Source organism: Mixophyes fleayi, chromosome 5 (genome assembly GCF_038048845.1).
Source record: "Mixophyes fleayi isolate aMixFle1 chromosome 5, aMixFle1.hap1, whole genome shotgun sequence".
NCBI classification, from domain to species: domain Eukaryota; kingdom Metazoa; phylum Chordata; class Amphibia; order Anura; family Limnodynastidae; genus Mixophyes; species Mixophyes fleayi.
Window position 1 is genome coordinate 57765382 of NC_134406.1, and position 24369 is coordinate 57789750.

Genomic DNA, 24369 nt, shown 5'->3' on the forward strand with positions numbered 1-24369 from the left:
TATATAAATAAATGGCGATGATGATGATACTCACATTATAACAAAGTATTGCATATATTCTTTCACAAATGTCACATATAGTTATAAACAATAGGCTACTTATAAGGGAAAGATACAGTAATTGTGTTTGGTTGTGTACTATAAGATGGTTATCAGAAGAGGCGATAAAACGTGCAAGTCCAGAGCGTAGTGAAATGTGAATAATCTAAAAGAATCCTGCACTGCGTCAGCCTCTAGTCTGCAAAACGAGTTTGAAATAAAATACAAACTATATCAAACATACATCAAAACTAAGAACATGGTGTCTAAGAGTTGAACAAAACATAGTAAACAATTATGCTTGCTCATTAAAGTTTAGAAACAAGCACTCCATCCACAGGGGAAGAATCAATTAATACAAGAGTAACGTGGTCTGCGCACTGTTACCGTTAATACGGTAATTTTAACCAAGATTTCTGCTCGCGGCTAACTGAGCAAAAATCAGCGTTGAAGTTGCCGTACGAACGGTAATAACGTGCACTATTACCAAACTATCAGTAATAGTGTGCGGGCCAATTGAATTCACCCCACAGTTTTGTGTGTGTGAAGTCTACAATTGGTAATTATGTAGACTGAATATTAATCAGAGGGAAATTCATAGGAGTACCATGAGGTGTGCTGGAAGCATTTCACCTTGGCTTGTTTGGTGTCTATAGGAAGGATTTGTAAAAATTCCCCTCAACATTGGAAAAAACTAGGGGGTATATATACTAAACTGTGGGTTTTAAAATGTGGAGATGTTGCCTATAGCAACCAATCAGATTATACTTATTTATTTAGTACATTCTACAAAATGACAGCTAGAACCTGATTGGTTGCTATAGGCAACATCTCCACTTTTTCAAACCCGCAGTTTAGTAAATATAACCCTATGTGTTAGAAGTTCTTTATTAAGTGTGAGAAATGTGATTTTGCTAAGCTGACGCCATCTAGTTGCCTTATAGCTATTTTGTTCTCTTATAGCTTAAAGCCAGATTTGATACAGCTAGTTTGTAGGGGTTATTCATTGTTTGTAGGAAACTGCTCATGACCTTGAATATGGCAGCACAGGAGATAGGTATACTCCCCAGGGGGGAGTTGGTTTGTGTAGAAATGAGAGAATGTAGCAACATCTGTGTAAAGGGAGCATGAGTGGTTAAAACCTTTTGGAGCGTAGTTTTCTGTAATACGTGATTTTGTGCTATATAGATATGAACTTGTAACTAATAAAGCAGAGCTAATTGTACACGCAAACATGCAGTGTATTTATTTCTCTCCAGCTGATGAGCTCATAAACGGACACTTACAGGTGAACAATCTGATTTAGATTCGACAAGTGTAAGTCTCGAAACAGTCCATCCTGAACAAAAAGAGGAGTCTGGAGGTAATCATATTCAGTGTTGATGGATTGTTGAACATTCACTGTTGAAGCGTTGGTTTATGACCTACTGTTGCCAAGACTGACAATAATTTCTTGTCTTTACTCGTGATCGCTGGTTGATATGTAAAGTGTCTGAGAACAGCCCATTGTGACTTTCTTTGAAGTGTACTCCTATTATGTTACGTAGACAATGGTATTAGTCTGAGTCTTTGGAGCCACATTTTTTGCAGGAATTGTCTGAGGAGAGGCCAATCATGCACCTTCAAAATTAGACCAGTATACCTAGTGTAAGATTTTATATGAAAGGTGTGCAAGAGATCTGTTGTGATTAGTCCCAGAAACTGCATTTCCAACTTTTTAATGCCATTTCCTCTTCAGGGTTGATTTCAGGTTTAGTTTTTGAATACAGGAACAGGCTCACTAGAGTATAAATTAATCTCTGTACAGCGCTGCGGAATTAGTGGCGCTATATAAATAAATGGTGATGATGTGATGAATCGGTTGATTACAGCTGTCAACTAGTGAAAGAATGTGTTGCTTCTCCTGTCTGACAGTCAACGTTTGCCAAAAGTGGCAAAAATAATGATTGTATGTGGTGGAAGTTTTTTTTTTTTATTTTCTGAACAGTTTTCAAGCTTTGCAGGTGTAATTTAACAATATAATATCAATATTACAATTTTTAAGTCTTTTTTAGAGGTGCATGTAGAATGTAATAGATAGAGGGGAGTGCACTGCTGTATACTATACAGCAGTACAGTGGAACTATTTTTGTTTCTGATCCAGTCTATTGTGAACCTCAACTGGCAGGCTATGTTGCAGAATTTGAGGTTTTCCAGGTTGTTAAATCCCCCACCCGCTGTAATTTATATAGGTTAATTCTGGCTTTTTTTCCTTTTCCATATGAAATTTGTGAAGGGCTCATTTGCATGACAAATAGGGACCGATTCATGTTTGGACATATGTCCATTTGCGTAGCATATCTTGCATGAAATAGCTCTGCACATGCTCAGAAAAGGACCTTACGCCAATAAACGCAATTACATGCAATTCATGTCTGAACGCAATGACACTTACAACAGCCTTGAGGGGCAGGACAGGGGAATGACGGGGCGGCAATGTACAGTAAGGCATGCCGAGGGCGTTCCGACGCTGATGTGGCCGATTCAAGTCCTGGGTTTCTCATAAGTACAGTTGGTTTCAACAGTAACATTTTCACAAGCTATAGGGCAGGAGTAAGTGCTGACTGATAAGATTACTGACAATCTTGTTTTAAAAACTACACGTATGCGTGCCATGTGTTGATGCAAGTAAGATAGACTATAAAAACACACTATGTACAGTACCCAATAAAGGCATCTCGATCTATGCTTTGAATGTAAAAGAAAAACAACGCTTTGAAAATCCAGATTTATATTAAGGATTATACTATTGTTTATTTTATAATATATTTTGTGTATGCTTTCTGAGGTGACCTTATATTGCACATATGCTTGTGCGTATACTGCAGTCTGTTCTGTCTGTCTACGTAAGGCAAGTATCACTTAGAGTGAACTTACACTCAGATTGAAATCAAAATCGCACCTTGAGATCCATTTGATTTAAATACAGTCGGAACTACGCTCAAGTTCTGCTCTTTTTTTTTTTTTTTTTAAACACAACTTGTGTGCCAGTTGCTACCCAACATGTTTCAGGCTGTAGTATTTTAGGGAAACTTGCCATTTAAGCCTAGATGCATCGACCCAGAACGTTTAGGATCAGAGCTTGAACAGATTTGTATTGTTTGGGTATTTTGTCATTTTATGTTTAGCCACACAGTGGCAGCAAAGTTCCTGTAATCACAATTTAAAATCTTGAATTGCTTGAAGAGCAATGACAACAGGGTCTTCCTATGAGTCCTATAAATATGAGATCATGCCGGTAAAATGCTTGTGTCTTAATTATTTAGAGTCTGTGCCAGAATTGTTGGAACTGCTTCTTATAATTTGTGCAAGTCTTCTGGTGCCAACTCTACTGAAGTTCCGCATCCTGAGACTATGGGTTGGAGTGCCAGGTGACTGAATAGAATTTCTTGAATAGTAGGAACAGTTCTTTGTGCACTCACCCTGGTATCTGTTTGTGACTGTCAATGTATTACTGCTTCTCTCAGAGTTCCACTGGGCTTTCACACAAGTATGCTGCTTTGAATTCCATGCATGAATGAGGCCTAAACAAATCATCAAAACTAACATTCTGCAATCTGGACTGGGCTTGACTGTGTAAAATGTGATTGTGTTTTGCATATGGTGTGTATCCAGTGCTTACACCTGCAGAAACTCCATTGACTAACCCTAACCCTTCAGTGAAGGCGAGAAAATGGAGCATGTAGCGTATAATATACACAAGCATGCGGCTTCTGACCACAGGAGCAAGTGGGTGTGTGGTCATAGGATTTAAAAGGTCTAATTCCCAGCATTGTTTACATGCTTTTATTTGTGTTAAAAATGTCATTAAAGAAACATGCATTTTAATTCCAATGGGTAACCAGCCTTATATAGCAACCATTTAAGTCCATGCTAATTCAGCTGGGATCCCTGACAATGACAGACAAATATGGAGAGAACAAGTGAGCCAAGAATGGAGGAACTGCTGTCCGCTGTAGATAGATGTGTTTCTCCTAATGTAAGAAGCTGAAAAGTCTCACCCTAATTAACAGAGAACAGGGATTGGACTACTGAGGACTGGGGTAAAGTAATTTTCTCTGATGAATTCCCTTTCAGATTGTTTGGGGCATCTGGAAAAACACTTCTCCAGAGAAGTAAAGGTGAGTGCTAACATCAGTCCTGTGTCATGCCAACAGTAAACCATTCTGAGACCATTCATGTGTGGGGTTACTTCTCAGGCAAAATTGTGAGCCCACTTCCTTGGCTAAGAACACAGCCATGAATAAAGAATGGTACCAAAACATCCTCCAAGAGCAACTTCTCCCAACCATCCAAGAACAGTTTGGTGACAAACAATGCCTTCTCCAGCATGATGGAGCACCTTGCCGTAAGGCAAAAGTAATAACTAAGTGGCTCGGGGATCAAAACATCAAAATTTTGGGTCCATGGCCAGGAAACTCCCCAGACCTTAAGCCCACTGAGAACTTGTGGTCAATCCTCAAGAGACGGATGGACAAACAAAAACCCACAAATTCTGACAAACTCCAATCATTGATTAGGCAAGAATGGGCGGCCATCAATCAGCATGTGGCCCAGAAGTTGATTGACAGCATGACAGGGCAAATTGCAGAGGTCTTCAAAAAGAAGGGTCAACACTGCACATATTGACTCTTTGCATAAATTTAATGTAATTGTCAATAAAAGCTTTTGACACTTTTGAAATGCTTGTAATATTACTTCAGTATACCATAGCAACATCTGACAAAAAGGTCTAAAAATACTGAAGCAGCAAACTTTGTGAAAACCAATTCTTGTGTCATTCTCCAAACATTTGGCCATGACTGTCGTCTCTAATGTATTTTTATCCCTCTGGGGATATGGCGTCCAGAACTGAACATAATATTCTAGATGAGGCCGAATCAATAACCTATACAGTGTTTCCATTTTTTTTTTTCAATTAAAGCATTGATAACAATGCTCGACTAGGATTGCAAAATGTTGCCCATTTCTGTCAAGGGAAAATACTTATTAGAGGGGGGCGGGGGGACATCTAGATTTTAAAAGTCTTATTTAGCAGAAAATGGTTAAACAATTCCTAAAAATATAAAGAAACCTTTTTTAACACTACACAGGCAAACAGTTGTAATAAGTATGATTACCTACCTGTCTTGTACATCTTTCATGAGATGCTGCATGTCAACCTCTTGTTTTCTTAGGGTTCCAAAGGAAAACTGTCTCTCTATATGTCCGGACCCACCAGCATTACCATGAAATATTCCAATTTCAGCATCCATATTGCCCTGTATTACATCAGCACATGTTTCCTGATATTTCGCAAATTCCGATTCAATTACAACTAGAAGAGTGAAAGGGAAAGTGTTGAATGGACATAGACACAACAAAAACAAGTACTAACTATTCATAATTGCATAACAAATGGACCATATATACAGGAATTACATGCTCAAGGGTGCTAAATATACGTTTCTGCTTGCCCTAGAATGGCTCATGTTCAGCCATTTTATCTTACATTAATATAGATGCTTAGCTGTCTTTTGCTAGGTTATTCATTTTTCTGCTGAAATGCAGTTTTAACAAGATATGCACCCACTGCCTTCAGGTTAAGCTGACAGAGAATTCCTGTGAGAATGTAGCAAGGTTTGTGTAAAGGAATCATGCACAACAAGTGGTTTATTATTAGCTTGTTGTTTGCAGGGAGCTGCGCCCATGACCTTGGATATGGCAAACAGGAGATAAACCTCCAGCCCCATTGGGATAAAAATAGTTGACATTTATGGGGGGTTAGGAAGCTAGAAACCTCAAGAATATGTAAGATAGTTAATCTGCAGCCCATCCCGTAGACTATTGTATACTTATGACGTAGGATTCACATATATTCAGAATGCTATAAATACTTGTAACTTTGAGATATCAAACAGAGAATATTTCTTGCATATAGAACTCGGTCTGTGTCTATTCTCTCCAGCTGATTGAAGCGCTTCCAGATATACTTGACATCACAAGGTAAACTGAATCTACTTTGAGACTCCAGTAAGATATAGTTCTATAAAGGGCCATATACCATTGAAACTGGTCATACAATTACGTCAATAAAAGCTCACAGGGAAGTGGAGGGCTCCCCAAAATGTATTAGAGCACTCATGCTGCCCATTGAAAAGTTTAATACGTATATTTTCACTAAAGGTGCCTCTCCCCATAGCCAGAGCCCTATGGCTGCTGCATGCAGTCTGTTTTTTGAAGGAGTTTTGGAACACAGAACAGGCAAATCAATATAGTAAACCAACCTTAAATGCAGGGGAAAGGATGAGCAGCAGACCAATCACAAGCTGCAATGTCTTAACTGCAGCTTTTGATTTATCACATAACTCCCCACTCCCTGCTTTTCGTTAGAGCAGCTGTCTGACTATTGTCTTATTCCAGTCCTTTTATGTTAGTTTACTTTGAATGGACTATTTTAAGATTACTTTAAATGTGTTTTCTCCTGTACTTGACATCACAAGGTAAACTGAAGTTACTTTGAGACTCCAGTTAAGATATAGCTCTATCAAGGGCCATATACCATTGAAACTGGTCAGTCCAGTTAAGATATAAATCTATCATACTTGAAGGTCGGACACAGAGATTCACTTTCTAATCTGCAAGATAGACAACGGAGATTTCCCCGAATGTTGAAACCAAACATATCTGCGGTGAGTAGATTTCTGCTCATTGGTCTTCATATTCCTGGTCACCTAATGTCTATCTGAGGCACCTGACAAGCGAATTTGTGAGTCTCAAGTATAATCTGATTAATATAAGTACTAACCCAATTTGTTGACTGTAATTAGAATTTTGAAAAATGAATGAATTTTGAGTGCATGTGTTTGTGCTTACTGTATGATGTACAAAGAATAAAAAGTCAAATAAGACGTCAATCAAAGACCGCAACAGAGGCTTGTCCTTCACAAACTGTGATCACTGGGTTACGTCTTAAGACTTCCTAGCTCATACAGGGCTGAATTAAGTGACGGCTAATAAAACACGGTAGAAGTGTTGAGAAAATCGACCATTGTGTCCAATCAGGGTCCTTGGTGTTTTCTCGTTTGTACTTGTGAAACGGGCACCAGCGGCCGGGGGGTTGTCTTTGTCTAAACAATAACTTGTTGACAGTTAGTTCCCCGATATCTAAATACTAACAAAGCAGGTGGACATAGAATCCCTATTTTTTTGTAATAGTGATTGTTTTAGTTATTTTGGGTATAATATACATCTTTTGGAAAGTACGTAATGGAATAGAAGGAATTAGAGTTACTGTTTTGAACATTTTATAAAACATCTCCAGAAATATATCCAATAAGGGAGATTCTGTAATCTGCCCAAAAGTTTAAAAGAACTTTGCAGACCTTCATCCCAGAAGTTGTTTTGCACGGACACCCACTATAAGGAGTTCACAGAACGAGACATCCATAAGGTGCCTATTTGGACTCAACAGAATACTGTCAATATAAGAAATATAGATAGTAAACCGATAAATGACAACAGCTCCCCCATTGACATGATGCGCAAAGATTTTAGGAAATGGGGAAGTAGAAGGTGTGCCGGAAGTATTCAAGAAAGTGGGGTTAAGCAAAGAAGGAATTGATATGTGTAAATGAAGAAACAATGGTGTTGCAAGTGGTAATGTGACAAGAACAAAGGGGTATTGAGACCAAACCCCAAGAGATTGTTTGAGGTGACACAGGAAAGTTAAGAGATCTGGAAAGTCGCAATATATGTGAATATGTTAAATACATCAGAATCTGAATGATGAATCAATTACTAAAAAAAACTGATACATGATATAATGACAAAAATAATGAATCAGATACCACATAATATGTGGGCAGGTGGGTCGTGTACTGTGCATGTATGTATATGGGAGGAAAATTACACATTGTGCGTATGCTTTTCTGTTTCTGTCTTATTACGTGCGAGTGATAAGTAGAGGACGGAATGTCTGCCCCTTTTATTTTGTGTAAAAGACTTTAGTGTGAAAAAAATCTTGGAGACGGTTTTTGTTATTTGACAATGTATGAAAAATTGCTAAAAAGGGGTTTGTAGTTCCACAGCAGTAGGCTGGAAGATATCCGTTAATTTTTCTTCCTTTAGAAGGGAGTTCTTTTTCTGTTTTTGGTTTAAGGTCGAAAAAGTTATGCATTTGTAAATGTAATGCCTGCATTGGTTAATGGTAAGCTTTTGAAAAGATGCAAAACAAGTTTTAAAATCTTTGGTCTGTCACTGTACGAATCAGTGAAAGACAAGAATGTAAATAATGTACAGATAGTGTCAGAAAATACTTAGCTCCAGCTGGCTGGGGTCCAACAGGACGTATCTGCATTTGAACAAAATAATTTTGTCTGTGAATTTGAGAAAAATAGCTTTCCCTTTAAGATAAAAAAGAGAAAGGTGAAAGTGAGCTTTTACATGCAGATATTACAAGCGGTTTTAATCTGTGTGAAAATAGCGCTGATGAATGTTCTCAGAAATCAGCTGGAAGTTTGTTATGCCCATAAAGAAACGATACAAGATAAAATGCCGTCTGTTAGCGAGACTTGTTTAAGTGAATATATCTGTACTTTCGACACGGAAATCACAGAAATCTGAAAATATGTGTGAATATTTTAGAGATGGTCACTGACCCCCGTGTTTTGGTTTTGGATCTGGATTACCTTTGTGTTTTGGCAAAACTGCCCTTGCGTGTTTTGGTTTTGGTTGTTTGGTTTTGTTTTACAATTTGCTAAAAAATTCAATTTTTTTGGGCTAAAATAACATAATTTAGTGCTCCACCTGTTTCTTGGATAAGTAAGGTAATTCTACAGCTAATAAATGTCAACGAGCGCTGCCCTCCACCGGAATGTGCGCTTTTATCAGACACACACCAATCCAGGGTGCCAGACAACGCACTATAAAGAGTGATTGAAATTCATAGCAAAAAAGGCAGTTTGGTGTCTATCTGTATATTACACCCTACAGTTATAGTTAACTAGAAAAAAAAAGCAGCCTGCAAAAACTGGACGGTCAATAGAAATGGTCAAAGCATCTTTTCTGTTTGGCTCTAGATTACACCCAAACCTTATTAGTGCAAATTAGGAAAAATACAGTTTAATCCCTGGTAGGCCTTCCTTAATTCTACAGCTACACACCCCAATCCAGGGTGGCAGCCAAAGGTCTAAAAAGAGCTATAGAAATTCATATTTATTCAATGTAATGTAACACTTGCCTGCAAATTCTACAGACAAGCCTGCTTGTCTTCCTCTCCATCTTTGACTATTGGCAATGCAGCCATCGTCTTTGGGTATATATTACACCCTACACTTATAGTTAAAATCGAAAAAGAAGCAGCCTGCAAATACTATTTTATAAATAGAAATGCCCATTGCAGAGGTTCTGTTTGGGTCTAGATGATTCCCAGAGATTAAAATTGAAATAGAAGAAGCAGCAGCCTGCATGGACTGTACAATAAAATAGAAATTCAGAAATATAGAGTGCTGGTATATAATAATTTCAACATCAGAAAAATTGTTTTTTTCAAAGAGGGGAATATCTGACACCCCAAGCACTTGTAGTGCAAATTGAGAAAAATATAGTGCTGGTATCCAATAATTTCAACACCAGAAAATAGATTTTTGGAACAGGGCAATATGTCACACCCCAAGCAATTGTAGTGCATATTCAGAAAGAAATTGTGGTGGTATATTACAATTTCTGCAGGCAGAAAATAGTTTCTTTAGGAGGGAATATGACACCCCAAACAGTTTGTAAATTTTGCAAAAATGCCTCCTCTATACGCATCTCTTCCTGCTCTAATAACTGCTCTCTTCCTGCTGTAATAAGTGCTGTAATAACTGTTCTCTCCCTGCTCTAATCCTGCGACCTAACCCTTCTCTTTCCCTCTGTCAAATGGCAATGGATTGCTGTGGAGGCGGATATTTATGGATTTGAAACATCGCGAGAACCGAGCTCTGAGATCTGACGACGTCACTGTGATGTTTTGCCTTGTTTTTAATTTCGAATAGGCGGGAGAGTACCAAGTCGATACCTGAAATTCGGGCGGGTTCGGTTCTCGGGGAACAATAAAAATAAATACGATAATATTAAAAAAAACTGACCTGACTTTTATTACCTGAATAAAAGTGATTGTAATTTCTCTCTTTCTGTTTTTCTTTGTTCTTGCTGTGCTTCCCTTGCTCTTGTCTTCAATAATGGCTGCAGAGGTGGGTGTTTGTCCTGTCCTGCTTAAATGGGAGCCTCATACTGTATTGGAAGTTCCCATTGTATTGGTGGGCAAGCCACCAGTATATAAATTATATATATATAATTTATATTAATTATTTATTTTGTTTATATATGTATATATTAATTTATATAATTAGTTATATATTTATTAATTAATTAATCTTTACCTTCTTCATGTGAGGCTCTTAGTGAGATTGAGGCTCCCATGTATATGAATATGATTGGGGCTGCCCAATCATATCTAGAGGGTTGTACTAGGGGGAGGAGAGGCAGGACACAGGGTGTCAATCTGACACCCTGGCCCTCAGTAATTTGCTGCTGCAGGGCTCCTGTAGGCTATGGGAGGAGCCCTGTAGCACTGTCCACGGAGCGGCAGGGCCATCTTTTCCATTGGGCACGATGGGCAGGTGCCCGGGGGCCCCACGGGCAAGGGGGCCCCATAGGCAGGGCTCTTAATTAGAATAAATAATCCTGCAAAAGAAAAAAACCTGCAAAAAAACCTTCAAGGATCACTGAGCAAGTACATCTATCTATCTCTATCTCTATATATCTATATCTGTATTTCTATACATCTATATCTATCTCTCTCTCTCTATATATATATGTAGGGGCCCCGGTGCACTGCTTTTCCCGGGGGCCCATAATGTTGTTCAGATGGCCCTGCAGAGCGGTATTGTTGTCATTCTGTATATGCGGTGCCGTCCTCATATACAGAATGCTATTCAGTGCACAGGCGGTTGCATTACGTCACTCAATGCGGCCGCGTCATTCATTAATAAAATATTATACTACAACTTATAGTACTATATTATATTAATGAGTGACAAGGCTGCATTGCGTAACATGTGATGCGACCGCCTGTGCACTGGATACCATTGTGTATATGAGGACGGCCCCGCATATACAAATTGGCAGTCCAAAGGGGATACCAGACCAAGTGGCCCAGGGGGGGCCTCCCTGCCCAGCGCGCCCCTGCCCCTGTACCTAATGGTCATACAAATAGAGAAAGGACTCCCTTGCGCTCAAATGAGGGGTGTACGGTACAAGTGTGTAAAAACAAATGATTGTTTATTAACAATGTATGGTGTTTTCTTTTAAACACAGTAAACAAACAGTTTTGGCCAGAACAAAACATAGTACAGCAAATGTGTGCCTCAAAGAAAAACACTACATGGTATAAGCAGTAGATGGGGCGCACAGATCGCACCACTAGCATTTGAATGTATAGTGTCAAAGGGCAATATACCTATGAATCAATGGGCACATGCAAAACAGTGACTTACTCGTTCCTGTGAGAGCCAGTCTGAATGATATTCCTTACCTCTCTTTTGATGTTCGGCGGCGTGTGTAGAAGCCGTGAAAGTGGTAGTATCGGCGTTTCCAGCGGTGCGCACCTGCTCAGAACATGAGGGTATGTTCCTGCTGTTCCTTCAGTAGACAGTGCTGACGTGGCAGGCCTTCGTCGCATGAGCGGCTGTTCCTTCAGTAGATAGTGCTGACGTGGCCGGCCTTCGTCGCCTGAGCGACTGTTCCTTCAGTAGACAGTGCCGACGCGGCAGGCCTTCGTCGCATGAGCGGCTGTTCCTTCAGTAGACAGTGCTGACGTGGCCGGCCTTCGTCGCATGAGCGGCTGTTCCTTCAGTAGACAGTGCTGACGTGGCAGGCCTTCGTCGCATGAGCGGCTGTTCCTTCAGTAGACAGTGCTGACGTGGCCGGCCTTCGTCGCATGAGCGGCTGTTCCTTCAGTAGACAGTGCTGACGTGGCAGGCCTTCGTCGCATGAGCGACTGTTCCTTCAGTAGACAGTGCCGACGCGGCAGGCCTTCGTCGCATGAGCGGCTGTTCCTTCAGTAGACAGTGCTGACGTGGCAGGCCTTCGTCGCATGAGCGGCTGTTCCTTCAGTAGACAGTGCTGACGTGGCCGGCCTTCGTCGCATGAGCGGCTGTTCCTTCAGTAGACAGTGCCGACGTGGCAGGCCTGCGTCACATGAGCGGGTAGTTTTAATATAGCCATCTTGAGATGCGCTCTGCTGCCCGATATGTAGTCTTAGTACAAACGGCTTAGTCGATCAGGATAGAATAGAATGTAAGTCCAGTATGGTAATATCAGTTGGGTGTTTCAACACGTTTCCCCCGCACTCAGCGGGCTTCATCAGGGATGAGGTGTAAATATAAAAAATTTTCCCTACCTATTTACTCCTCCAGTATATAGCTTGATTGGATGGCCAATCGCCGAATGGGATTAATGAACACTGACAGTTCATAAGCAATCCATCTTGGCCGCATACAAGTGAATAAATTGAATAGTACATGTATATATCAATTTCATGAATATACCATGGGGGAATGTATATTGGAAACATACATATATAAAATTGCAGCACAAAAGTGGAAATGATCATTCTGAAAATGGATCAAAGATATTGTGTGGTGCTATGGTAGTCTAGGAATAAGGCAAACAGCAATATTCTATGTAGAGCAAAAAATACAATCATAGATGTAGATATAGCAGACCAATTAAATCCTTCCATCTACACAATAGGAGGTATGTGCGATGAGTAAGGGCTAGTGACCATAGGTAATGGTCTATTTAGGAGTCATTAGTGGCGATGAAAGGGACTTCCTCTTAGGGGCTGCTGGTGTTATAGACATTAGGCTTATTAATGAGATCTAATTCTAGGTAGCTTTACGTACCAGGTTATTCATTATCTAGGAAAGTTCCCAGACCAAAATCTAGGTTTAGGCCTTTGGGGTGGAGGGTGTAAAGGTCATAAATCCACCTTGCCTCTTTTCTAGATATGTTTTTGATAATGTCCCCAGTTCTCCAATATTTCTGAACTTTTTTGATGCCCATAAATCTGAGGGACATGGAGTCATAATTGTGGTGTACAGAGAAATGTGCTGAAACACTGTGCTTTTCTAGTTGGTTTCTAATATTTCTGATGTGTTCAGAAACTCTTGCCTACAGACTTTGGATGGTACGACCCACGTATTGTAGTAAACACGGGCACTCCAGCAAATATATGACTCCTATTGTGTCACATGTGATTTTCTCTTTAATCTCAAATAACTTTTTGGTGACAAAGGATTGAAATATTTTAACTGGTTTGGTTGATCCACAATGTGTGGATATACGTGATGAACAACTAGTACAGCAAAAAAAAAAAAAAAAAAAAGCCTGTTGTTTTTTCTTTAAGCCAGGTTTCTGTAGAGCTGGTTATTTTTTTTGGTATACAACTTGACACTAATTTGGGTGGGTTGGGTGCTTTTTTTATAGATAAATGTAGCTAGCATGTGGGAGAGCTTGTCATCTTTCAGAAGTATGGGCCAGTGTTTGCGTATGAACTTTTCAAATTGTTTAGAATTTTTATTGTATTAAGTGATGAAATTCTGTCTGATTCTAGGGGTTTAATTTTGGAATCGAACAAATGGTCTCTTTCTAGTTGTACAGTCTCTAGAAAGGCTGAATTGACGATATCAGGGTCATAATTTCTATCCACGAACCTTTCTTTCAGAGTGGTTACTAGCTCTTTGAACACATTGAGGTCAGAGCAGTTTTGTCTTAGACGCATAAATTGGTCTCTAGGAATATTTTTTAACCAGGCTTGGTGGTGTCCACTGGAAGCAGGGATGAAGGTGTTACAGTCTTTCTGTTTAATAAAGGTTTTGGTTTTAACAGCTCCTCTTTCTGTATAGATTTATAGATATAGAAACTCCACTTTAATTTTACTTTTATTGGCCGTTAAAATGGAGGTGGAGGTCATTGTTATTGAGGTGCGAGATGAATGCATCTAAGTGTTCATCAGTCCCCTTCCAGATGCACAGAATGTCGTCTATGAAGCAACGCCACAGACAAATCTCCTTGATGTGTGGGTTGTTACTTCAGACTGAGGTATTCTCCCAATGGGCCATAAAAAGGTTTGCATAACTCGGTAACCAATTGCAGTGCCCCTCACTTGTTGGAAGTACTGTCCATCAAACCAAAAATAGTTATGGTTTAAAACAAATTTGATGGATTCAATGATGAATTGGATCTAGAGGGGGGGGGGGAAATATCGGATCGATGGATAAGGATGTATTCCACATGTCTGCAGCCTGCATCATGATTGATAACTGTTTATAGTGATGAAACATTGCATGTGAGTAAAGTACTGTTCTGTTCCCAAGTGAATTCGTTTAGAATGTGCAGGACATCAAAGGTATCTTTTAGGTAACTTAATTGCTGAGTGACCAATAGTTGTAAGAAATAGTCGATAAATTGGGATAGGTTGTTGGTTACAAAGCCTATTCCTGACACCCGAGGGATTCTTGAGATCTTTGTGAATTTTTGGGAGGCAGTATATAACCGGAATTTTGGGATGTTTGCGGTTGAGATATTCAAATTCTTGCTTAGTGAGAATCCCCTTTGTGTGTGCTTGACTCAAAAGGGTCCCTGGGTTTTGAATGAATATAGTGGTGGGGTCACATAGAAGTGGTTTATATGTGGACCTATCGCGTAATTGTGTGTTGAGTTGGTTTTTTTTTTGCAATCACTCTTGTTTAGGATAGTAATACAGCCTCCTTTGTCCACCGGTTTCATAACTTGCTACCCTTTAGCTCCTTAAGTGCAGTAACTTCCGATTCAGTGAGGTTGGATTGGTGGGATTCGGAATTGTGGTGGATCAGCTTGTCCAGATCATCCTCCACCATCTTTTGGAAAGTATCAATATAGGAACCCCTGAGGTGACTTGGATAGAAAGTGGACTGTTTTTTGAAATGGGTGTGTACAAATGGAGGACTGGGATTGGAATTGGTGATGGCTTTTTTGTTGGTCAGGAAATATTTTAGTTGTTGATGTGTTGTACAGGGCATAGCTCTTTGCACTGGATACAACTGTATCCAACAAATCAGCTTTGTGCAATTTGCCACCTCAGCTACAATAAACAGCTCTGCCTGTTAATATAAAACATGGCTGAGAGGGACAGAAGGTAAAGAGAAAAGAGCAATGTATTTTAGTAAAAGTGGCAAATCATTCTCCCCCCATAGAGCAAAGAGCAATCCTTGTTTGTTGTAGCAGAAAGCTGGCTTTCCATCTTGTCACGCTGCTAGCTGTACATAGCACTTCAAAAGAGCTGTATTGAAGCACTATAGATGGACTGAGTCCTCCAGCACTGTAAACCACAGTGAAAGCTGGCTGTCAGATTCAGGCAACAGTGGGATTCTGAGGAGGCAGGATTGTATAATAAAGAGTTGCCCACAGTAGACAACTCTTTAAAAAGTGACATTTTACACTATGCAGAGTCAAAACTAGTTGATATCCAAGAAAAACATTAGCATTTTTTTTGTCCTTCAACCATCCCTCATTCCAAAAACGTGTACAAAGAGAACATCAATTATACAAAGTCACAGGTAAACAATTTAGCAGGATAAACTCAACTACATATTTGCAAGGCTTGGAAGCATACATCAAATCCAACTGAATTGCAATAAAAATACAGGGAAGATAAGGATGAGCAATTAATGACTCCGTACTTTCCAATATGCAAAGTATATGCTTTTATGGAACAGCAATGACACTGCTAAAACCTTAATTCATGCACTTCTCTCCCGCATTGACTATTGCAATTGCCTCCTTACTGGTCTTCCCAAAACAGACTCAAATCCCTACAATCTATTTTGCATGCTGCGGCAAGACTGATTTTCCTTGCAAATCGCTATTCCTCTGTTGAATCACTCTGTATGTCTCTACACTGGCTGCCTGTCTTCTACCGAATCCAATATAAAATACTTTTACTAACCTACAAGGCCATCAACAAAGCTGTACCAACATACATCTCCTCTCTTGTCTCAAAATATCTCCCAACTCGGCAACTCCGTTCTGCAAAAGATCTGCGTCTCTCATCCACCCTCATTACATCCTCCCATTCCCGGTTACAGGACTTTTTTCAGGCTGCACCCACTATATGGAACGCTCTCTCTCGCACAATAAGACTCTCCTCTGGTCTACAAACTTTCAAGCTTTCTCTGAAAACCTACCTATTCAGACAAGCTTATAATATTCCCCAACCACCCTCTTAACCTCACTACCTTTAGCCTGTTACTGCCTGTTACACAATTTCACACAAGACAACTACCCCCTGACAAACATTGTTGTGTGACAGGATCATTTAGCTTATGAGTCACTTTTTCCTTTGCAGTCTGGCTGGGCCAAGATGCAAAATGTAGACTTAACCTCATGTGTCAATCTCCCATTGTCCCATAGATTGTGAGCAGGGCCTTCTCACCTCTTTGTCTGTTTTACCCAGTTTGTTTATTAGTTTATTATGTTTGTCCCCAATTGTAAAGCGCTACAGAATATGTTGGCGCTATATAAATAAATGATGAAGATGATGATGATGATGATGATAAAGAACAATCAAAACAGATAGGTGCACAGAGAGTTCCAATATTTGAAACAGATCATAATCAAAGGGATGCTTCCCATATACAGAACTACCGTAATGGCATAGGTACTGGCAGCAACTTTATCAAGGTTAGAAAGAGAGGTCACATGCCGTAGGATATTAATTACTAGGTGACGCTTACCTGGATTCACACTGTTGCCATCAGTCAGTATATCACTCAGCAGGCAAGCACATGATGAAAATTGGTACCTTGGTTTCTTCCAGCACCAGAATCGCCTCTTCTTTGTCACTACGCTAAGAAGCTGGGCCTTATCCGAATCATTTAAACTGGAGACAGATATTAACTCCCCGCCAGCATCAATATCTCTCAGAAAATTCCTGGTAGCTTTTGCAAACATCTTAGTATAATCAATGTCCTAAAAACATCAGCAGAAATTCATTAATGGGTACAAATTAAAAATATGCAATATACACTATAAAACTGCAATCCAAAATCACAGTGTATGGTTAACAGACTAATAGGGATGAGCGGTTGGTTGTACAGTATAGAAAAGTTTACATGAGATGTAACAGAAAGTATTTAATCCCAACTTTTATTTTGGTGTTAAGGTTGAAGAGATTGTAAGAAGAATATGTATATAAAGCTCAATCATGGTTAGAGCATAAATGAGAAACTGCAGGGATACTCTGATATGATGTCCAGAATGTCCTCACGTGTTTTTCATAAGTAATACTACTACGCACCTCCAAATTTTCTCACACAGAAAATCAATATGATTTATTGTGCATAATTGAGGAAAAAAAAAATTGAGACACAAAGTTACAGATCAGAATAATACGTGGGTTTTTTTCCCCTTAACAACAAAAAATCATGCACCACCTGCAACTGTTACAGCGGCACAAAGTATTTTGAAAAAAAAGCAGGTTGATAGTAGTTCTATTAATAAAAAATAGCTAAACGTACAGTCACAAAACAGCTTCAGAGAGACTGCAGCTGGGCATCACGGTCACACAGTGGTTAGTATTGCTATCTCACAGTGCTGGGGTCATTAACTCAACTAAAACCAGGGCCCTATCTGTGCAGATTCCTGGTGTTTGCATGGGTTTTCTCCACGTGATCCAGTATACCCCCACAGTCCAAATATATACTGATAAGTTACTTGGCTTCTGACAAAATGGACTCTAGTTTGTGTGTATGGCAGGGAATTTAGATTGTAAGTTCCAGTGGGACAGGGACGGATGTGAATGACTACATATTCTCTGCATAGTGCTGTGTATGATTGGTGTATATAAATAATTGTGTATTTTGTACCAAATCCTTCTGCTGCCTAAGGTGGCAATCTAAATCTTGTCACATATACACGAGTGGTCACACCCCATTTGCCTTGCAAACAGTCTATATTCCTTAAGACATGGACTTATCAGGATGTCGAGAGCGTGCCCACAGGGAAGATGAGCCATGTTCACACCAATGTCTGCAATGGTTATTGCAAAGTAGCTAGTTGTAAATCTCTATACAGTCTCTCGTACACTGCAGTAAAGTATGGATGTGGCTTTCGGGCAGGTCTTACACTCACGGTGAAACAAAATAAAAATGAAGATAAAGGACCTGAGGCTGAGTTGGACGCATTTGCATCTAAAACCGCAGAAGTAAAATGCATTTGCACAAAGACACGCAATTACGTGCATATGCCAAGTTGCAATTCAGATGCATATTACCTTCTATATCATGCCATTGCATGGTATTTGTTTGTATCAGGATCTCCTCACTGTACAGTATCGAGTACTATGTTAGTGCTTTATAAATAAATAAAAAATAAATAATTAAACCTTTGTTTGCTTACACACAAGAATTTGCTGGAAACCATTTTTGACTAAAGTACACTCACATATTAAGACAACATTAACACATTAATATCATAATTATCCTGATGATAACTAAGCTGTAATCATGATAGTTGAAAAAAACCGTGTCACCTAAAAAAAAAGCAGCATGGCGGATAGGTTATACAGCCACCCCACTTTTAATTTTTTTGAAAGAGTTCTGTACAAACAGGCCCCTCTATAATACATTTCCCAGGACCTGAACCATGTTCCTGACGTGAGGTTGCAGGTACAGACTTGTGACATGCTGTACTACTACAGTAATCAGAACCAAGACCATGTTCAGAGAAAGGTTCTGACCACAGTAATACCACAGCATGACTACAATGTGCATGGGAATTGTGATTGCTGGGAACCAGTTGTCAATTGGATGGCACAGGCTGTTATAGTGCTATCAGGTCAACAGAATGGAACACTGTGCTAGCTATAATTATTTTCAATCAGTATACAATGGAGTGGCTCGAAAAATTTTCATTACAAAATTGAGGGCTCCTAACTTGTGGATCAATTTGTCCATGCCTAAATACTCTGTATTTGTAAAAGCTACATTTTGTCACAGTTATTACTAAACCTACCATCAAACTAAAGAGACCAGAGCAGTTTTACATTTCCAACATTTTACTGTATTACAATAATAATGCCTCATTGCAGCACATTGTTGCATTTCAGGACTTTCAAGACCACACTGAAATCATGAATAGAATTGTAATTGTATCTTATGTATTTATTATATAGAACCATTGTTGGAACAACAGGTGTATGATCTGTGTAAGAAGAAATGTGAAATCTGCAGCTATAAATACTTCCACTGGGTGAGGCGATTGTAAAAAAAAAGAAAAAAAAAAGATTTAAAATGTACAATTTTCAATAATCCTAGACAGGGTAGTTAGCACATATAAACTATGTACTTGCAATAGTCTGAACACATAAATGAAAAACATCAATACACCAATTCCATGTCAGTCCTTTACAATAATGTATTATCAACTATAACTTCATTTGCATATTATCTATACATACTATATAATTGTGGTTCTTATTACTTTATTAATGACTTAAAGTTAACTTTCGCTTTGAGAAACATTATCACAAACAACCACTAGTTACTGTCTGCTATCTCTGTGACACAGAAAGATCCCCACTGCTACAATGGCAGTACAGGTCACACAGAACAGGTCACAAAGTACACAGGGACGGTGCACACCTCTTATGTTTTCAGTGCACAAATCACCCAACTCACCGGCTATCTGCAATAAACCCAGTCCCGTTCTGTCCGTTCTGTGGAGTTTTGTTTACTGTGCAGCACTCTGCACACTGCTGCTGTCAGCTCTACTTCCCTTTCTCTGCTGTTCGGATCCTCCACTCACTGAACTCCTTATACGTCATTATGTAGGTGCTTGGACTGTTCTGTCATTGGTAGTTTCAGTTGTGTACATAGAAAGTAAAAGGGGCGGGAAGTGCTTCTTAGCTGCAATGTATGCATGGTCTCGGTTTCAGACAAAAATAAGTTAAACTCATAACACAATCGTGGAGGTAAAATAAAATAGCATTTGTGAGTAGACAGAAGAATACATACGTGTTAAACATAAAGTAATTTAATCATTTTAATATAATGAAGGAATAATACATGTATTTTTAGCAACTCCTAAACATACAATAACATGGAACTGTCTGGCATTGTCATGACAGACCACAATCAGTTCTGTTGGCAAAAATGCCTTCCTAATGAGAGAAGTGAGAGGAGAATGGGCAGACTGTTTCAAGCTTACAGGAAGGGGACAGTAACACAAATAACCATGCATTACAACAGTGGTATGTAGAAGAGCTTCTCTGATCACAGCATGTTGGACATTGAAGCTTACTTGCCAACTTTTGTGTGTCAACCTCCAGGAGATCCTGGGGGCAGATGGTGGTGGGGCTCAGCTAATCATGTCATTTTTGCCCCGCCTCCTAAATGGACATCACCATTTTAGCCTATTACACCAGAGGGTGGGACCATGATGACGTACAAATCGCGCCACTAAGCCCCATCCCCACCCACCTTACTAACAAAGTAGGTAGGATCCAGGGCCAACTTTTCCATTGGGCACGATGGGCAGGTGCTCGGGGGCCCCACAGACAAGGGGGCCCCATAGGCAGGGCTCTTAATTAGAATAAATAATCCTGCAAAAGAAAAAACCTGTAAAAAAAACCTTCAAGGGTCACTGAGCAAGTACATCTATCTATCTCTATATCTGTATCTCTCTATATATATATATATATATATGGGCCCCAGTGCACTGCTTTGCCCGGGGGCCCATAATGGTAAGAAGGCCCTGGTAGGATTTGGGTGGTTGCCCTGCTGTCACATGATTTCAGTAGGGATTCCCAAAAATTTGGGAGATTCACGGACATTCGAGGAGAGTAGGCAACTATGCTTTGAGGTGAATGGGATATAGCAGCAGAAGACCACACCAGGTTCCACTACTGTCAGCTAAGAACAGAAATGTGAGGCTACACCAAAACTGGGCGGTTGAACAGTGGAAAACATTGCCTGGTCTGGTAAATATCTATTTCTGTTGCAACATGCAGATGGTAGGGTCAGAAGTTGGTGTAAACAATATGAATCCATGGATCCATCTTGCCTCATGTCAGACTAGTGGTGTCCTTGTATGGAGAATGTTTTCTTGGCACACATTAGGCCCTTTAATACCAATTGAGCATTGTTTAAATGAGTGCGGAAATAGTGGCGCTATATAAATAACTGGTGACGATTGCGATGAGTGTTGTGCATCCCTTTATGGTCACAGTTAACCTATCTTTTAATGGCTACTTCCAGCAAGGTAATGTACTATGTCAAGCTGGTTCAACATAACAATGCGTTCACATAGGAGTCACACATATTGGAATCACATGAATCAGTTAATTTAATGTTATCTATTTTTGTATATGTGGTAGTAATGTAGATGTATAGCTATAGCATTGAGTCCCAAACCTCATGGGCACATTAGTACTAATCTGCTTCAGTGCACCTCCCGGCTCGCTCAGACTTGTGTAGCATCCTTATGTTTGGTGGTTGACCATATAAAAAAGGTCCTTGCTCATGCAATGAATGGTGGCACATCATAGCACATCAATATTGTTCATAATAAAGTTGGTAAAATTATGGGTTCCAGAACAACTCTTGATAAAATCTACTGTGAATGACTACATATTATTTATACAGAATCCCAATATGGCCCCAATTGCACACAGTATCTCTGCGGGTTCTCTCAACTTTTGCTAAACTAAACTCTGTCTGGAAGGTTTCTCGACTGTTATCATGTCATAGGCTCTCATCATTTATATAGCGCCAGCAAATTCCATAGCACTTTACAATTGGGAACAAACATTAATAAAACAATACTGGGTAATACATACAGACAGAGAGGTAAGAAGGCAAGCTTACAATCTATGGGCAGGTGCGGGCGGTGCCGTCGCCCAGGGCGCATGCCCAAGGCGGCGCAGCAGCCGCTCGCTAACCTACTCTGTATCTATAGACTTTTACTTCCGCAGTGGAACGCATGTGCCTTCCACTGACAGGAAGTTCGGCATTTGTAACGCAAACTTGCGTTCCAAAAACAGGCAACCAATGTAGAGACTGACAGAGTAATTCAGCAGAGGAAGAACGATTTGCAAGGAAAATCAATCTAGCCACTGCGTGCAAAATAGATTGTAGGGGTTTAAGTCTGATTTTGGGAAGACCAGTACACAGCTCCAACCAGCCATCCAACATGGTCACAACTATCCCGAAGTTTGACGTTGAAAAGACCTTGAAAACTGCTCACTAAAACCTCTGTCATCTCATCACATACACTCTTCAGGTGAGTATGTTATATTCCTTTCTCCATGCTTTCTTCCATCACACCACTATACTACTTCTCTGTTCAGCTTGCTGACTTTTCTGTCTAACCTCCCAAATGGGTGCATCCCACACTAGTGCCAAGCCTACATGGACATTTTAATAAACTGCTCTGATGGCTACAGATATTTATATTTTTTTATTTTAAATGTTTAACAAAAATACATAAATGAAGCCAAAGCAATTCTATATAATTGTAAAGTGCTACAGAATTTCTTGGCGCTATATAAATAAATGTTGATGATATTATGATTGAATTACTTCTTTTTTAGAAGACTGTTAATTAATAGCATCAAAATCATAATAATATAGTAATACAGTAACATAAACAGCACATTTACAAGATGTATAACTAAGAATGCAATGACACAATCAATCTAGATAATAAAACAGACATCAAAGAGTGTAAACTGGGGCTTGAACTAAAGATACTGATTTTTCATTTAAGGAAGGAGCTGGAAATGAGGTGAGGTGGGAACGTAAAGGGCTTATGGTAGAGGTCCGGAGCATGGATGATAGTGAGCATGAGGCTAGGTTACAAATTGTGGAAATGTTAATTATGGAAAGAAGCCCAAGGAGCCCAGACTTTATGGTAGAATACAGAGAAGTTTCTCAGAATTCTTGTAGTGCCCCATCCAGTACATGTGCCAGACCCACTTGTACACCATCATAATGGTGGGAGAGTGAGGATTTTTCCATGAAGCCACCAACTAAAATGTTTTTGCACATAAGATGTGCCTGAGCAGCTTGTAGATGTGCTTGGGGAGCAGTATGAGGAGTCATTTAGTTGATGATGTTAGAGGCTATGGATTTTACTTCAATCTATAATGACTGGATTTTGGGACAGTTCCATATAAGAAGGAAAGATTCAGGGTTGCCACAATTTACTTCCGAAGTATCCGTTGAGTTGCTGCAGAGCTTAGCTGGGACGTAGTACCATCAATAGGGTCATTTTTAAGCATTCTCTTTAATACATACATGAATGGAAGATTTCTAAACCACTCCTCAGGGTCCAAGGTCTCCTCAAAATATCCTCTGCTCAAAATTCAGTTTCCATCCCACTTTGTGTGGGGCTCTCTCAAAAGCTGAAATGGGGTGAAGGTCATTATAGAGAGTTGAGATAAGGCCCCTAGAGGAGTGGCTGCGAAGACACAAGTTTTCCACGGTGGACAGGAGTCTGTTTTCAGAGGAGAGTTTTGACGGAGTGGAAAAAGCATCTAACCTGTTACCCCACAGAGGTATTTTACTGAGGAAGGAGGGGGGGGTGACTTATTGTAGCAGGACCAGATAGCTGGAGACAAACAAATGAGTGGATGGGAGCAGGTAAAAGGGGTCTTAGAATAGAGGTCATACAGAACAGGCTGTATACCATGGTCTTACAAATAGCTGTCAATTCAATGTCAACCCAGACCCTGACACCCGGAGGCAAGTGCAATTGAACGCACTCTGCCAGCCAAGCTGCATGACAGTACCAACATAAATTAGCGATGCCAAAGCCACCTACCAAAGTGGTCCTCAGACCGATGCAAGCTTTGTTTTGCAGTTTTCTGCCTGACTAGATAAACCGCATCACCAACTTCTGCAAAGAGGAGATTACCTTGGCAGGGCTGGGAAATGGAAAAGATCCGAAAATTTTGGAAGATGTTCATTTTAATTCAAGCAATGCAGCCAATCCAGGAAATAACTAGACATTAGATGATAGTGAGTTTCAACTTTCTTAGTGAAATAATCCCTAAGAAGATGACCTGATTAGTTTGCACTATGTTAAGTTCTAGGAGTTGTTTCATTTTTGGTGGAATGAAGCAGTCTGATTTCTGTCTTGGCCATATTTATTTTAAAGTTTGACTACAGGGTAGAGAAGAGGTGAATTTTGTTAAACATGTTTGGGAGTGAGATCAGGAGAGTTTGT

At 39.8% G+C, this 24369-nt stretch overlaps 1 protein-coding gene and 1 long non-coding RNA gene across 3 annotated transcripts in view; one reads left to right on the forward strand and one right to left on the reverse strand.

Moving 5' to 3' along the window:
• Positions 1 to 19952, reverse strand: part of GSDME (gasdermin E) — a 73110-nt gene extending 53158 nt beyond the window's left edge. For both annotated transcript variants that reach the window (XM_075212247.1, XM_075212248.1), the window contains exons 1-3: positions 19821 to 19952; positions 16878 to 17112; positions 5203 to 5395 (exon numbers count right to left, since the gene is read on the reverse strand). In XM_075212247.1, the coding sequence (XP_075068348.1) occupies positions 5203 to 5395; positions 16878 to 17094 (410 nt within the window). In that variant the 5' untranslated portion in view covers positions 17095 to 17112; positions 19821 to 19952. The remainder of the gene's footprint in view (positions 1 to 5202; positions 5396 to 16877; positions 17113 to 19820) is intronic.
• LOC142157669 (uncharacterized) lies at positions 1276 to 4335 on the forward strand. The gene is made up of 3 exons (XR_012692560.1): positions 1276 to 1402; positions 3345 to 3449; positions 4156 to 4335. It is a non-coding gene; the product is annotated as an uncharacterized LOC142157669 (long non-coding RNA).
• Positions 19953 to 24369: the final 4417 nt, after the last annotated feature.